This window comes from Hyperoodon ampullatus, assembly GCF_949752795.1.
Source record: "Hyperoodon ampullatus genome assembly, chromosome: 9".
NCBI classification, from domain to species: domain Eukaryota; kingdom Metazoa; phylum Chordata; class Mammalia; order Artiodactyla; family Ziphiidae; genus Hyperoodon; species Hyperoodon ampullatus.
The window spans coordinates 51,782,846-51,799,116 of record NC_136922.1 but is presented as its reverse complement, the minus strand read 5'-3'; the positions used below and the strand labels follow the sequence as shown (position 1 = coordinate 51,799,116).

Genomic DNA, 16,271 nt, shown 5'->3' with positions numbered 1-16,271 from the left:
TGACCAGTTTCAGAAGACTAGAGATCACTGGGGGGTATGTATGAAGCTGAGAAGGGCAGGGAAAGGAAAGAGGGGCTTCTTGTGGAAGGCAGGGACTAAGAGAAAAAACAACAAAAAACAAGTTTGATTGTATGCTGGCCTCTTTTGAGGACAGGGAAAAACAGGAGGACCTAGCACCTGATGTGGGATGGGCAGGATAGTCACAAGCTTGATTTCTAACCTTACTGGATGGTTAAAAAAATCCAGGATGCTGGGCTGTTGCCAAGGTACAGCCCTTTTAGTAGCCCCACTGCATTTTGGCTCTTGACTTCCATGAGATACTCTAGAGTGTGAGAATTTCTCTTTCTGATTAAATTAGAATATCTTATTATCTGTTACTTACAACCAAAGAGCTGTAGCATCATCCGTTCAACTTTGAGGCAACCCAAATATCTGCCCTATTGACCCACCATTAAAGGATTATCCCATTGGGTTTGGGTAATGTATTGATACTTGGTTAAAATCCATGTGTTCCTATGAGGGAGGGTTGACAAGTAAATGAATATTGCATAAGGCCATCCCTGGCATAAATCGTGGAGAAGACTTTGGGCTGCTTACATGACTTCCCTGAGGCATTTCTATACAGTTGGTAACAATATCTGTTGGGCAGGGGTTTAACTACAAAGCGTGATGTTTTCAGAAAGCCCTCAGATTATCCTCCCTCCTCATGAAATCTTGCCTCTCTTATGGATATTTTAGGGGCTCCCCCAAATGCTGCATTAAAAGTCAGGCTTAGCTGAAGGCAATCCACAGCTTCTGCTCCAAGAGTCATAGTCACCCTGTCAGTGGAGAGTAAGGGCAGCCCTTGGCTCTATAGACAGTGTGGAATGGCCCTTGGGATCCTCCTCCACTATGGAAGTTTCACTGAATGTGTTTTTGTCCCAGAGCTTTTTCCCTCTCACCGCCTTACTATTTGTCTGCTTCCCTTCCAGCAGTGGAGCTGTTCTTTTAGCAGCCCTCAGGGAAAGGGAACAATTCTAGAGAGTCCCCAAGGACCTCAGCACCCTACCTTAGTCAATTTGTACAGAAGTAGCCACACCTCACAAATCATGTGACAGTGGCTTTTAGAGGAAGCTGTCTCAGAAGCTGTCCTCTGAAGTGACAGCTCAGAGAAGCAGGCAGCCCAGAAACCCAGGCGTGGAGGTTGATCCTGCCAGAGAAAGGGGTTCATGATGGCGGATGACCTACAACGATTCCTGTATAAAAAATTACCACATGTTGACGGGCTCCATGCTATTGTTGTATCAGATAGAGGTGGAGTGCCTTTCATTAAAGTGGCCAATGATAATGCTCCAGAGCATGCTTTGAGACCTGGTTTCTTGTCTACTTTTGCCCTTGCAACAGACCAAGGGAGCAAACTTGGATTTTCAAAAAATAAAAGTATCACCTGTTACTATAACACCTACCAGGTTGGTTCAATGCAATCGTTTACCTTTGGTGGTGAGTTTCATAGCCAGCAGCAATGCTAGTATAGGACTAATCGTCAGCCTAGAAAAGGAACTTGCTCCATTATTTGAAGAACTGAGACAAGTTGTGGAAGTTTCTTAATCTGGCAGTGGTTTCTATGTTTACCTTATTTTCATTATATCAGACAGTGTCAATCCAGCAATCTTTAAACTACAGCAACACTTTTATCCGTGTACTCAAGAAAGGGCCCCTTTTTCCACCTTACACTAGAGAAAGAGCCTATAGATAGAATTTATGGACAGATTGATTGTTATTTTTTCTTGTGTAGGGCCTTTTCTTATTTGAGAGATCTGGGGATTCCACAGAAATGGTTCAGTCTATCACAGCTCCTATGGAGTTAATCCAGTCACCAAATATGCATGAGATTCTATTCGGTGGCTCAGAATCAAAATGATACTTTGATCCACTTCAGCCATGAAGTGCTCTCTATTGTACAATATGCCAGGCCTGCAGAATGAAGCAGACTCTTTTTATTGTGAATGGTGAGAACATATTTTTCTTCATATTATTTTCTTTGCATTGAGTGTGAGGAAGATAAAATGGCTTAGTAAAAGTAATAAAATCAGTACAATCACTAACTTTCCTTTGTATATATTATTTTGCAGTATAGGTGAGTATTACTAACTGATTTGATTCTTCTCAGAGGGTGCTGCTCTTTAATGGAAATGAAAATGATAGCTAATCGTTTTTTCTTCTATCCTGCTTTCTATAACCAGTGTTTTTTAATGTTTGTGTATTCTTTATAAAATTTAGATGTGATTCATTATTGAATTGTTTCCAATATTGGTATGTATGTAAACATGGTAGTATAGCCCTTTTTTTCATACTTGAGTATAAATAAAATAGTATTTTAAAAAGTACAGTTTGAGCACTACATAGGTTTTTTCCCCCAGACTGTTTTTAAATGTTTAAAGACTACAATTAACTTAATTCACTCTTTCAACCACATGAATAAGTGACTGTTTCTCGTCTGGTTTGGAGACTGTTTCACCTAACATAAACTATCAATTGGAAAATAAACCTCATCCATGAGCCTTAAAAAAAAAAAAAGGAAGAAGAAGAAGAAGTAGTCACACTTCAAACAGTCCCACCATAAGCTTTTCAAAGCCATTGCCATGCACTGTGAGGTCAGGTAGGTTCTACTTGGAGGCCCATGTGGTTATGTCTATTGCTTAGCTGGACTCCACTTCCTGAACCTTCACTAGAGGAGTCCTGCTGATGGATTGACAGGAAGGAACACTCTTGAGGAAGGGAAGTGGGTCCAGGGTAGGGGAGTACAGAATTCAAAATGTGAAATTCTCCTTTGCTCTACAAACAGGTGATAAATAAAACTGAAGGGGGTCTAATCAGATCTCTCAATCAGCGCATGTTTTCAGTCCATCTGTTAGCTGGGTTTGTTTCCTGAGGACATTCTCATAGTCATACCTCTCTTTCACTGCACTCACCCTCCCGCTATCACAGTCCATGTGAACTTGTTAAAAAGCTTCTACCAAGTTCTCCTGGAGACTGAACTCCTGCCAGCACCTGTGTCCCATCTCTCCTCAAAGGACCTCAGCCCCTGCCTGCTCTCTGACCAAGACTAGAAGACTGTGAATATACAGACAGAGGTAAAGGTGGCTCAAAACTCAGCTGCAGAAAATACATACCCCAGCCCAGGACATAATACCACCACATGCGTTGTCCCTCAGCAAACACAGACACCACGATGAGTGTGTGAAGATAGACCCCTTCGCAGAGCATCCAGAAATAGTTGCACGACATCATGTACTGGTGAAAAAAGTGCAAAATCTTGCAGATCGGCTGTTGGAAAGAAATGGAGATACTCAGTGGAAGACATCTGTAACAATGTGGCCGAGAACAGAGGGTGAACGTGAGAATGAGCCAAAGTATCTGCATTCAGCCTGAAAGGCAGTTTCCCCAAATGTCTATCAATGTGTCACCATCTAGATTCGGAAATCAGAGTAATAGTTCATAGGTTATTAGTATTACATGTAAACAAACAGCCAACTAGGGCAATGGAAGCCTAGTCTCCCAAATGTTCTTTCCTCATTACATCCTGGTTACTTATATAGTCTAGACAGGTTTATTTTTCCTGTAGTGTGTCTGAGACCCATAATTTTTGATAGCATCCAAGGATTTGTCCCACAACTTTTAGGGCCCCTTTTCTATGGCCAGTGAGGAGAATAACACAGAAATTGTTAATGCTCTCCTGAAGTTCACTGATCTGCTAGTGATGTTTACTTAGCAGTAAAAGAGGAGAGAACCAGGTGGTTCACTTCTCATATATGAGCCAGGAGCTATGCTGAGCCCAACTGATGTGATTTTACTTTCATAAGGGAGCCTTAGTTTCTATATGGGGGTCCATGTGTTTGGGACACAGAAGGATGGAAACCTCGCTTGGTACTCAGTACTGATGTGGGATCCACATTTCTGGAGCAATCAAGATTAACTACATATTGTTGTCTGTACAGAAATAATTATTGCTTAAACTACATAACAGAACACCCTAAATAGTTTCCTAGTCACCTCTAGAGTAGGGCTTGTCATCTTGGCACTATCGATGTTTTGGACTGGATACTTTTTGTCGTGGGGCTGTCCTGTGTGTTGATGGGTGTTTAGCAATATTCCTGACCTCTATCCCCTAGACGCCAGTAGCATCCTCTACCCAGTCATAACAATCAAAAATATTTCCAGACGTTACCAGATGTCCCCTGGAGAGGAAAATGTCCCTGGTTGAGGAACACTACCCTAAGGTATTTAGCTGTGCTTGACTCCCTCTAACAACAACAAAAATAAGAACAATTTAGCATGCAAGACTTTACATATTAGGGATGATTATTTGCATTATTATTTTATCAAATGCTCTGCTTTACATTTTGAATCTGATTGGATTTCAGGCCTTCTTTTTTACAAAGCAAATTAGCCAGAAAGTGACTTTCAGTATTGCAGTAACCTTTTCAGGACCACTTATTTCTATTCAATGCATAGCAATAGTAATTCATTTACTGGGAATCTGATGCACTGAGTCCTTTCAGAACTCATTGAACGTAAGAAGCAGCCAGCTGGGTCCATGAGAAGGCAGATAGTGTATTTTCAGAGATAGAATCAACCTCTGATTCTGACCAAAGTGGAACAGTAGTGCAGATAATTCAAAACATCAGGTAATCTAAAAGTAATTTATATTGGCTTACAAAGGCACTGACTTTATCTGATTACCTTCCTAATTGGCATTATTTAATATTATTATTAGTTTGCTAAGCAAATACTTGCTATGTGCACATGACAAACAAGTAAAATAAGAAATTCAGTTGATACTCTGGATTCATTTTAAAGACTACTCTTACTTGAAAACCCTATTCCTTCTGGATCAAGAGGTCCAGAGCAGAAGCTTTGGTGGCTGCCATTTGTAGAGGAAGGGATAAGAAGAGGGCAAAGATGATGGCCCAGGGAAAAGCTGGGGCTCTGTGTCATCCAAAGCAGCTTTGACTTCACATTTTATATGCAGCCAATCCTCATTATTCACTGTAGTTATGTTCTATATGGCTAGATACAGTAGCATACTAAGGAAAAAATTGTGAGATGTTTTGTTTTTGTTGGGCTTTAAAAAATTTGGCAAGGGAGAATTCAAAATAACAAACCAACTATTTCTTTTTTTTTTTTTTTTTTTTTTTGCATTACATGGGCTTCTCACTGCTGTGGCCTCTCCCGTTGCGGAGCACAGGCTGTGGACGCGCAGGCCCAGCAGCCATGGCTCACGGGCCTAGCCGCTCCGCGGCATGTGGGATCTTCCCAGACCGGGGCACGAACCCGAGTCCCCTGCATTGGCAGGCGGACTCTCAACCACTGCGCCACCAGGGAAGCCCACAACCAACTATTTCTTAAAGGACATTCTGCTAGAGTTTGGTTAAACACATGTTATTATTTAAGATCCTTTGATTTTTCAAAATGGTGGCTAAATTTCATGAAGAAACTATGCTTATTTTTTTGTATGTTCAATCCTGGACTAGGTCCTAGAATTGCGAAGACAAAGTTCAGTGCTTGCAATTGAGAAAGTCATCTTCTGGAGGGGAGATGAATACAGAAATACATAAATGCAGCCATGCACAATGACTTCTAAAACAGGTGATTTCTGTAATCAACATTAATACCATTAAAAATTCTTTTTTCAGGTACATAGCAAAGCCTGGCACCTAGATCATAGCAAATAAATGAATCAAACTAATGGGGTTTGTGTTATTAACATTAAATAATCCATTCAATTTGTGAGAAAATTAACAAGGAATGAACTAGTAGATTCTGCCAAAGTTGAACGAATTATTAAGCATTGTCAAGCATTCTGCTCTTCCTCCAATTTTTGCATTATTTGGGGGCTGCTATACAGACTAATTTATAGTAAAAGAGGTGGCTAACTATAAATTTACTTCTCGAATTTGCATGAACAATATTGTAGCAAAATGAAGAGTATGCTAGGAGGGTCTCTCTTTGGTTACTGGGGGCTATCAGAAGCATGTTTGAAAACTTACGGCAAACAGTTAAAACCACATCCTCCACTATACACATATATTAATAAATAACTAAAAATATTGAAAAATTAGTTTGAAATGGCCTAAAGCGTACTAACTCCATAATACTTTGTACCGAATCAAAGCTGCCAAGTTTATTTCTGCTAAATCTTGTTTTAAAGCAGAAATAAACTTTGGTGTAGGTTCTGGTGATCTCCAGCACTGTGTCTATAGGTTGTTCTGCCTCTGTTTCAGTGGTGTATATATCATTCCACCTCATGTGGGCATACACTTTTGGGGAATGGAGGTTGCAACTCCATTATCTTCCCTGAACTGCTTAGAACTGGAGTGGGAAATACTGTGGAGAGAAACTACTATTGTTTGTCTATAAAAATGAATGGATCCAATGAGACTGATATTTGATTAGGTCAGTAATTTTCCCAGCTCTCTTTTGAAGTGTGAGAGTGATTTTGATACACAGAGAACTAGAAAGGACATATGGCTTACCTTTTTCCTCTCCATTCCTTCATACATCTTACAAGCTTGAAATGCCCTTTCATCTACCACTTGAAATTAAACTCTAAAGGGTGTGGGCATGGGTTATTGAAAGGAGTTCTTGAAAGCAGTGATGTAATAATGAAGCTCTCCAAAAATATCCAGTTCAAATATAAATAATGAAAAAGTTTATAGTAGTGCTTTTTCAAATTTTAGCGTGCATCAGAATCACTGGGAGAGCTTGTTAAAACACAGATTGTGGGTCCCATTAGCAGAGATTCTGATTCAGAAGATCTAGCATGGGGTGGTAGATTCTGCATTTCTAAGTTAAGTACCGAGTGATGCTGATGCTATTGGACAATGGGGCACACTTTGAATAGGTTTAGGGTACAGAGGGAGTTTACTCAGTACCTGACTCCTGTTTTGGTTACTTGCTGGCCTTGCAGGACCTATAACTCTAACCATCAAAGAGCACAAGCTTCTTGTTCCAGTAGACTCACAATGCAATGAGAAACGTCCTGACTTTGATTCACATGTATACTAAAACTTCATGAGGAGGAATTACAGAAATGTTTGTCAAGATGCTAAACCAAAGGGCAAAAGGCTTTCATTTCAACTTGAAAACTGTCAACTTGTACAGTCTTTAAAGCTAGTTGAATGAAGGAGAAAAATCCCCCAGTCAGAAAGTCAGCATTAACTTTGTAGGAAACTACTGCAGTCCTTCTCTAGAGAAATTTAAAGATATAACGTTTTCAATTAAATGTGAGTCTGTCATGCAATCCTGGGCTGATTTCTGATAAAGCCTCAGAGAAAATAAGTTTGAATCTGTGCAACTGTAGTCACGATTGGGTGTGTTTAGGAAAAAAAAAAAAAAAAAAAAAACACTGGAGAAAAAAGTCCCATTTGAGATAAATACACTGGAAAATGATCCAGAAATTGGCAAAGGAAATACTCCAGAAGTGTTCAGGAAACAAAGCCAGAGAAAACAGAAAACATGATGGGGGAAAAAAAGAAGCCTGTTAGAAATGTGGCAGGGGAATAAAAATTAACAGCTTGCTATACTCACGGGTCTTTGCCTACATGCTGTAATGAGGATATTATCACTCTTCACTGGGGATTTTCAAGCCATGACTGAATGAGTTTTATATGCTCAGGCTTAGGCCACAGCCCTTTTTGGTTATTTGTGATCTAAAACCTCTGAGTATGTGCATTCTGCTTTCACACTTAGTCCTTTTAGATTTAAGCAGTATTTTACACATGCTCTGAGTTTCCACACCTCCCATGGTGTGTTAACAGAAATGGAACTGGGTACCACAGTTAGAAAATGATGAGTGCTTAAGTCCATGACAATGGTAACAACTCTAGTATAAATAATAATAGCTAGGGGCTTCCCTGGTGGCACAGTGGTTGAGAGTCCGCCTGCCGATGCAGGAGACGCAGGTTCGTGCCCCAGTCCGGGAAGATCCCACGTGCCGTGGAGTGGCTGGGCCCGTGAGCCATGGCTGCTGAGCCTGCACGTCCGGAGCCTGTGCTCCGCAACGGGAGAGGCCACAACAGTGAGAGGCCCGCGTACCGCAAAAAAAAAAAAAAAAAAATCCATGCTGTGGGTGGATTTATAAATAATAATAGCTAACATTTGAGAGTTCTGACTCTTAAATGGATTTATGGATCTTAAGTATATTGGTTCATTTAATCCTCACAAGCAACTCTTTGAGAAAGGTACTATTATTATTGATATCTCTATCAAGAAAGTGAAGCACAGTGAGGTTAAGTAACTTGCTCAAGATTAATCTGTAAGTAGAAGAGCTGGGATCTGAGATCCTGCAGTTCAGCGAGAACAATGCTGTAGTATTTGGAGCAATCTGCCTGAACACAGCTAAGATCAAATTGATTATTGCTCCAAAACTTTCTAACAATTAACCAACATACCCAAGGGAGTGTACAAAATTTCTAGTAACTCAACTGAAAGTTTCTTGAGAATGAAAACAAATCTATAAGAAGTGCTGCATGACATTCATAACAGCTTTCTCAAAGCAAGGGAAACAAGCTGCAAATGTTGAGATGAAGACGTACTACATAAACCATACCACAAGATACCATTTGTAGGTGACTAATTTCTCGTGCAGAGGTATCACCCAGACTGGTCAGGTGAGAGAAACTGGAGATTGGGTTGATGTTTATAGCCATTTTAGGAATAATTCTTCAAATCCATATGGAAATGTGGTTGATTATAAATAATAAATTTTAAAAGGAATAAAGAAATCCTCTATACTTTTCTGTACCATATGATCTTGGTTAAAAGACCATTTATTGGCTTTGAAATGTAAGTAAAGTGAAATAGCATAAACGACCAGGGTAAGATACCTCAATTCATTACCGTGTCTTGGCATTATTCTCTCTGCACTGTCCCTCAAATCCATCATACTGTTCATTCTCAATCTAATGTCTTTCATAGGCTACCAAAATGGATAATTCCAATACAGTTTTATCTGCCATTTGATCTCTCATCTCAAAAACTCTGCTATCGCTGTCACCTCCCTCACATTTACATGCTCTCCCTCCCACCAGCCTCCTCTGGGCTAGGTGGGAGGAGTCAAGTTTCCACCCGTGGTTTCATCAGTTTCTAGTGCCTCACTTCTGAGCATCCATTCCAAGCTGATCTTCCTGTGACTAAGATGACGTTCTGACATAGCCTATTGGCTCAACTGTCCTGAACAAGTGAGACTTAGAAGAAATTCACTTTGGTTTTCAGAACTTGGGACTCATTTGACTTTACTTATATAAGAGGCTATAGAAAATGTGACCCAATTGTTTTGGCTTTTGAGGTAAATGCTCAGGTTCCCAGTAAAAACTAATCTCACTGTGTTGTCCCTTTCAGACTCAGATAAAAAGTTTAGAGAGACATTTCTTTCTAGAAAATGACTAGTATGCTGCCAGCTTCCTTTAGATGCAGCAAGAACAATGCTTTTAATTCTACCTCCTAACTCTCTACATGAAGATCATCAAATAAGCAGACAGAACAAGAAAATGAAATTTTAGATATTATAGAAATGAAATGTTCAAATGACACAAATGACAATGAGCAATTTTCACATCACTCAATAAACTGAGGATTTATTCAGCCCTTATTTATTCGATGAGTTATTTTGAGTTTAACTTAAAAAAAAAAAAAGTTGTGTGAAGGAATAAGATTCTCACCCTTGGTTTTACAGGAGAGAATCTGCCCAACCAAAAAACTTTCAAGGGAAGAGACTGACTACTTTGATGGGAAAGGGACCATAAACCCACTGGGATTCCTGCTGAGGAGTGAGAACACTGTTTTCTTTTGCCCCCAACAAAATAAACCCTTACAGAAGTAGTGTGAAAGCACTGGGATAATGCAGCCTCCTTTTACAAGAAATAACTTTCTTTTTAATATATCCCCTTGGGCACTGGGAAGGAAAATATTTTTACCTCTTAACTACTGATTCAGTGACCTGAGAATTGGGTCAAAATGGAAAAAAAACAACCCACAATTCTGTCTTTAGTTTGCTTAAGAAAGAAAGTCTTTTAAAATTATATATTCTTTTTTATATAGAAAATTATGTATTCTTTTTTATAGAAAAGAGACATATGCTTGAATCACAGATAGATGGAGTGCTGATGGATGTGCTTTAGTTTATGACTTTGGTTATGTTTTTCATGTTAATTGCAATTTCAATAAATACTTATAGACTGAAAATGTCTAATATCTTCCCTTTTTCAAAAATTTCTTCTGCTAATTTTTTTTGTCTGTCTCTTTTTTCTTGGGTTTTTCTTTATTATCTCCACTTTTCTTGGCTAGGGAGGACCTTAATCTAGTGTTTTCTGGAATGTCAGTTTTTCAAGAAAAATGCAGCATTTCATATAATTTATTTAGAGTAATTGATTTTAGAGTATCTGATTTTGCACATGACTTAGTAATACGTTGATGACATGACTCTCAATATTTGGATGTTATTTTCTCTGTCTTTTTAAAGGTGGGGAATTTTATTGCTGGGAAAGATGGGGTTTTTCTCGTTAAACCTGGTTAAACCTTTCCTAGTTCTTGTTTATCCCCTGGGTACTCAAATATATTACAACAGTTCCTTTATTCTTAATGCCTGCATTTGTAGTTCCAACTGCAATTTACTTTAATAGTCATTTGGATAGGAAAAGATCCTCAAGAAATTAGACTTCTATGATAGCATTTATGACAGAATATGCATTTTCAAGATAAGGTACAATACAAAGTTTAAGACCTATGTCTCTCTTGGAAATAGTAAATAAGCAGTTTCAATGATGAATAACATACAAGATATATCTACCTGAGAGTTCTTTCCTACTTTCTTTTTTTTTTTTGCGGTACGCGGGCCTCTCACTGTTGTGGCCTCTCCCGTTGCGGAGCACAGGCTCCGGACACGCAGGCTCAGCGGCCATGGCTCACGGGACCAGCCGCTCCGCGGCATGTGGGGTCTTCCCGGACCGGGGCACGAACCCATGTCCCCTGCATCAGCAGGCGGACTCTCAACCGCTGCGCCACCAGGAAAGCCCCCTACCCTTTCTTGAACTAATTTTGCCTGCCTAGAGAGAGCAGTCCTGTGTTGTATGTGGAGGATTAGATAAGAGATGTACCAAAATCTCACTGGAAAACAAAGACTGTTCAAACAGAGAAAGTACTAACAACAAATGTCCTAGTTTTTTTCCTGTGGGCCAGTTGTATGCTTCACAATTTACAAACGTCAATTAATTTTTGTCGTTGTGGTCTTTGGTTTTTAGCCTATGCTATTTATATGTATTTGGTGAAAGGCACATGTTTCCAAATTCTGTCCTATGGAAGAAAACAGACATTTGGAAATGTGGAAGAGGGCGAAGTGTGCTCACACACACCCCGTTTTCCACTGTAAGTGGGCTGTGATTCGTGGCTTATTCTCATTTGAATCTCAGAGGAAAGGAGACTTCTCATTCAGGCACACAGAGCAAAATCAGACTTTTTGCTCCTTTGTTTTCCACTAAAAAAGAGACATACACACACTTTGAAATAGGTAGATAAATGACTGAGTCTCACATATATAGTTGCAAGACGTAGGCAGCTGTTTCTATGTGAGGCTGGGCATATTCCTAGGGATTGTGAAGAGAATGTCATAAATAGATATTTCTCCCAAATGATATGAATTTAGTTCAGCCTGAAGACAAAAATTTGAAGTTTGGGGTGCTCAATAAACACTTGATTGATTGGATGAAGTTCTACCTTTCAAGAGTTTTATAGTTTTTTCCTAGGAAGTTTGCTCTTGCATAGCTAAAAAACAAAAACAAACCTAAGTCTGTTAGGTTAAAAATATATTGATTAGGAGAACCCGGTGTTAGTCATGCCATAAAGATAAACTTCTTTTCAGTTTTTCAAACTTATGTCACCTTGAGAATGCCTAATGTGAGAGAGCCACCCTCCCATCTCCATATCCAGAAGAAAGCTTCCTATTAATTTCTCTGACTCCCCTATGCTCACATTCTCCCAGGGAATCAGCTGCTTTGTGGCTAAGCCAGGTCCCTAGATACCTGCTTACAGGCTTTATTAAAGGTTTCGAGGCAATAGGGGAGCTGGAAGGCAGAGCTGAGCTGGCTGCTTGGTGGCTAGGAGGCAGCCTGTGTGCTGTGACTGCCAGAGTACCTAGGAATGTCTGTCCCTAAAGTACCTATGAAAGTGAAAACATCTGTCAATGATAACTTACCTGTCTAAGAAAACGAATAGAGTAACAGATTGGTTGGGAAAGTCATGTGCAGGGACCTAGGGAGCTAGCCACAGGGCAAGGGTTAGCAGTTACCTTGTGAGCAATCGTTTGCAATATCACGCTCTTGGGAATTTTTAAAAGCTTTATGCTTCTTTGGGACTCTGGGACAACCCCTTGGAAGTAAGGGCAGTTTTTATTACTCTCATTTGATGGATAAGGTTAAATGGCTTCTACAATTTAATAGTGAGCTCAGAAAAAGTCCTGAATGTATACTATTTCAGGAGGATAACAGGTTTAGTATGATCTCATAATGGATGAAAAGCCCCCATTACCCTACATCCAGAGGGTGGGCTGGAGGCATGACATGTGGGTGTGAGACCCCGCACAAGAGAGATGGGAGAGAGTCTATTCAAGAATGACAAGACCTCTGCTCCCAGGTTGGTGGGCTGATTGTTCAATAACTAAAGTGCCATTTCCTGGCCTACTTTGTACAGATAGTAATTTTCTCAGGGTTTTCATATTTAATGGGAAATGGGACGCCCCAAATTTGAGTTTTCTTTGCTGAGATATTCTTGGTTAATGGCTTCTACACCTGTTTTAATCTTAGTGGGAGTCAGCTTCTCTAATGAAATGGAGTGTGCTTGTCTAATTATGGAGAACCATTACTTTGAAATGGCTGAGCCAATATCTTTAAGAACAATCTTCCTAAGGAAAGAAATCAAGATAATCAAGAGCACCATGTGGTACAGAGGAGAGAGGATGGGCTTCTGCGTGGGACGGGTCTGGGTTTGAATCTATCTATCTAACTATCCACGGTGGGTAGGACAACTATCTACGTCTAACTATCCACGGTGTGTAGGACACGTGCCTTCACTGAGCCTCCATTTACTCAGTTAATAATGGGGAGATGGCAGGACAGGAATAAAGATGCAGATGCAGAGAATGGACTTGGGACACGGGGAGGGGGAAGGGTAAGCTGGGACGAAGTGAGAGAGAGTGGCACTGACATATATACACTACCAAATGTAAAGTAGATAGCTAGTGAGAAGCAGCTGCATAGCACAGGGAGATCACCTCGGTGCTTTGTGACCACCTAGAGGGGTGGGATAGGGAGGGTGGGAGGGAGACGCAAGAGGGAGGAGATATGGGGATATATGTATATGTATAGCTGACTCACTTTGTTATAAAGCAGAAACTAACACACCATTGTAAAGCAATTATACTCCAATAAAGATGTTAAAAAAATAATGGGGAGAATATCCACCCTTCGCTGGGGCCTTGTGAGGATTAAGTGAAATGAGATTACTTTTATTAAAATCGGTTGACATGAAAGACGAAAACTCATCAAGGTAAACCCATTCTGCACCTAAGACACGACTCTGTCTCAATAACAGATGCCATGGTTTTAAAAGATGGATCACAATGCCTTTCTGGATGTATTCACACTGCAAAAATTATTAGCACTGTGGATCCATTAGAAGCCAAATTAAGCTGCTTTCCCATGCCATGCCACTGTCACGCAGGATGCACGCTCTGGGCAGATTTCACGCATTTTTGTCATTGGGTTGGCAGAGCTGTCAAATGCCAGTTTTGAAAGATGAGGCTATCTACAGATGCTTGCATAACACAGTTAAGCAGAGAAACAAAAATGAAAATATCCCTTGGCCATTCATTGTGTGCTGGATAACTTCTGTTTGTACTTTCAAATGCACTCTCTACCCAGCTCCTGGGCCTGGAGAAATTGCTCTGCACATCTCCTTCAGGGCTTCCTCGCCCTCTGGTTTCTGGTTGAGCTCAGTTAATGGGGGCCATTAACAGAGACTGGGAGATGACAGTGCCTGAACTAGGGACATTTAAATCTTTTTTCTAAGTCATGCAAACATAGAACACGATAAAATTTATATGAATCACTAGAGTAAATGCATAGCTACTTGCAGCTGAAGTGACTGGCCCAAGACCAGCTTGGCACCAGAATGTGTTACACCTGTAACCCATTAGTGACACACTGGGGCCACTGCAAAGCACTGCTTTAGTACACCTAGTATATGTGCTCAGTGAACTTCCCATGGATGTTAATAAATTATTGATTAGTCATGAAAATTCATTATTTATGGTATGATTCTTATTGGGCTATAACTTTATTATTCCCAGCCCTTTACTATAGCATATAACCATTACTTCCAATAATTACACAGAAATGATGTGCCTTGTTAAATGCAAAACTCAACTGTAAAAGTAAATATTATTATATATGTAAACAGCTGCTTAAGTAAGACAATGACACCATGTTCACTATTTATACTTACTATATCCTTAAAAATAAAATGAAAAACAAATCATGTAGTTCTTACCGGATCCCTTTTCACGAGCTCTCCATTGGGCACAACTTCAACCAGGTGGATGATGATAATGATAGAATTCAGAACGTAAGTCAGAAACATGTTCTTGTGCAGAGTCACCCTTTGGCACTTAAGGCTCCTGGATGGAAAAAGTAACAGAAAGCATTAACCAGTGCCAAAATGTCGACGTACCTGGAAAAAAAAAACCCACTTTGTAAATATTTTTAATATTTTCTTTAGCAACAGAGGAAAGAACATATAGAAATAAGTGAAGCTGTTTTCATCTTTAAGACTCATTACTACCTTTCTGCCTGATTTTTACAGTTTTCCGGTAGCTCATAGTTTTCAGTCCTCAGGGTGACTTCCTACAATAACTAAAAGAGTGAGTGATAAAAATCACTTTCAATTATAACAAATGTCATAAAATTAATTAAGAGAAGGACTTTTACAAGAGAAACTATTAGGGTTTGGAGTTGTGCTTCAGATGAAACGTCGACTCTCCACTGATGAAACCCGGCAGAAATTGAGTGGCAAATGGGATAACAGAGCCTGAAGTCAGAAACAAGGCTGCCTGACAGCCTGATTGAATCCATGTCCTTGGCCCATCACATACACAGATTTTATTAAGTCTCCTGTCATCCTTTTCTTTCATCATTTCTTTTAATACCTTCTTATTTCTTGTATTCCAACTGGAAATCAACCCTATGGCTCCTTCTTTCCATGTCCTCCTGATGGTGGAGCTCAGACACAGGCAGAGAATTCTAACTAGTCTCATATCTGATCTCGTGCTGAGGCTCAGTGTGGTTTGGACCTGGGACCTATCCAAGTGCACTGCTTGTTGGAACAGCCATGTCTCACCTCTGGCGTACTAAACAGTTTGCTGCATTTTTCATTCCTCTCTCCTCCACTTCATAAATTTGAACTTGTGTACTTGTGTGAAGGTTCAACTAAATAAACATTAGTTTAAATATCCTATTTCACTTTTTTTTTTTTTTTCGCAGTACGCGGGCTTCTCACTGCTGTGGCCTCTCCCGTTGCGGAGCACAGGCTCCGGACACTCAGGCTCAGCGGCCATGGCTCACGGGCCCAGCCGCTTCGCGGCATGTGGGATCTTCCCGTACCGGGGCACGAACCCGTGTCCCCTGCATCGGCAGGCGGACTCTCAACCACTGCGCCACCAGGGAAGCCCCTCCTATTTCACTTTTTGATGCAAATGTAGACAGCCTGCAGGACGGCTATAACAAAATTGGAGTGATTATCCTAGATGAATTAAAATCTCATGTTTACCATATTTGATCCAGTCAAAAAATGTTTAGCATAATGTGAGAAATTTAATGTTAACATTCAGTTAATGATGCCAATGAGTGACCATAGTAACTACTCCTAAACAATCTTCATGGAATAAAGCTAGAATCCCAGGCATTTTGACAAGAAAATTCTGGGGAAAAATGAATCATGAAAATGCTTTCCTATATTTTCAAATCAAAGGAAAAATGAGTTGTCAATTATCTGTAGTAAAAAGTAACTTTAAGGGCTTCCCTGGTGGCGCAGTGGTTGAGAATCTGCCTGCCAATGCAGGGGACACGGGTTCGAGCCCTGGTCTGGGAAGATCCCACATGCCGTGGAGCAACTAGGCCCGTGAGCCACAACTACTGAGCCTGCGCATCTGGAGCCTGTGCTCCACAACAAGAGAGGCCCACGCA

The 16,271-nt window shown here is 40.2% G+C and overlaps 1 protein-coding gene and 1 pseudogene across 2 annotated transcripts in view; one reads left to right on the top strand and one right to left on the bottom strand.

Annotated features, from left to right (window-relative positions):
• The window catches only part of CALCR (calcitonin receptor), a gene marked incomplete at its 3' end in the record, with an annotated part of 66,584 nt that overhangs the window by 15,724 nt on the left and 34,589 nt on the right, over window positions 1–16,271 (bottom strand). The window contains exons 6-7 of the mRNA XM_079711356.1: window positions 14,581–14,707; window positions 3,153–3,306 (exon numbers count right to left, since the gene is read on the bottom strand). Of these exons, the coding sequence (XP_079567482.1) occupies window positions 3,153–3,306; window positions 14,581–14,707 (281 nt within the window). The remainder of the gene's footprint in view (window positions 1–3,152; window positions 3,307–14,580; window positions 14,708–16,271) is intronic.
• Window positions 1,212–1,587, top strand: LOC307058029 (ragulator complex protein LAMTOR3-like; annotated as a pseudogene). The gene has a single exon. The product of its transcript is annotated as a ragulator complex protein LAMTOR3-like (transcript).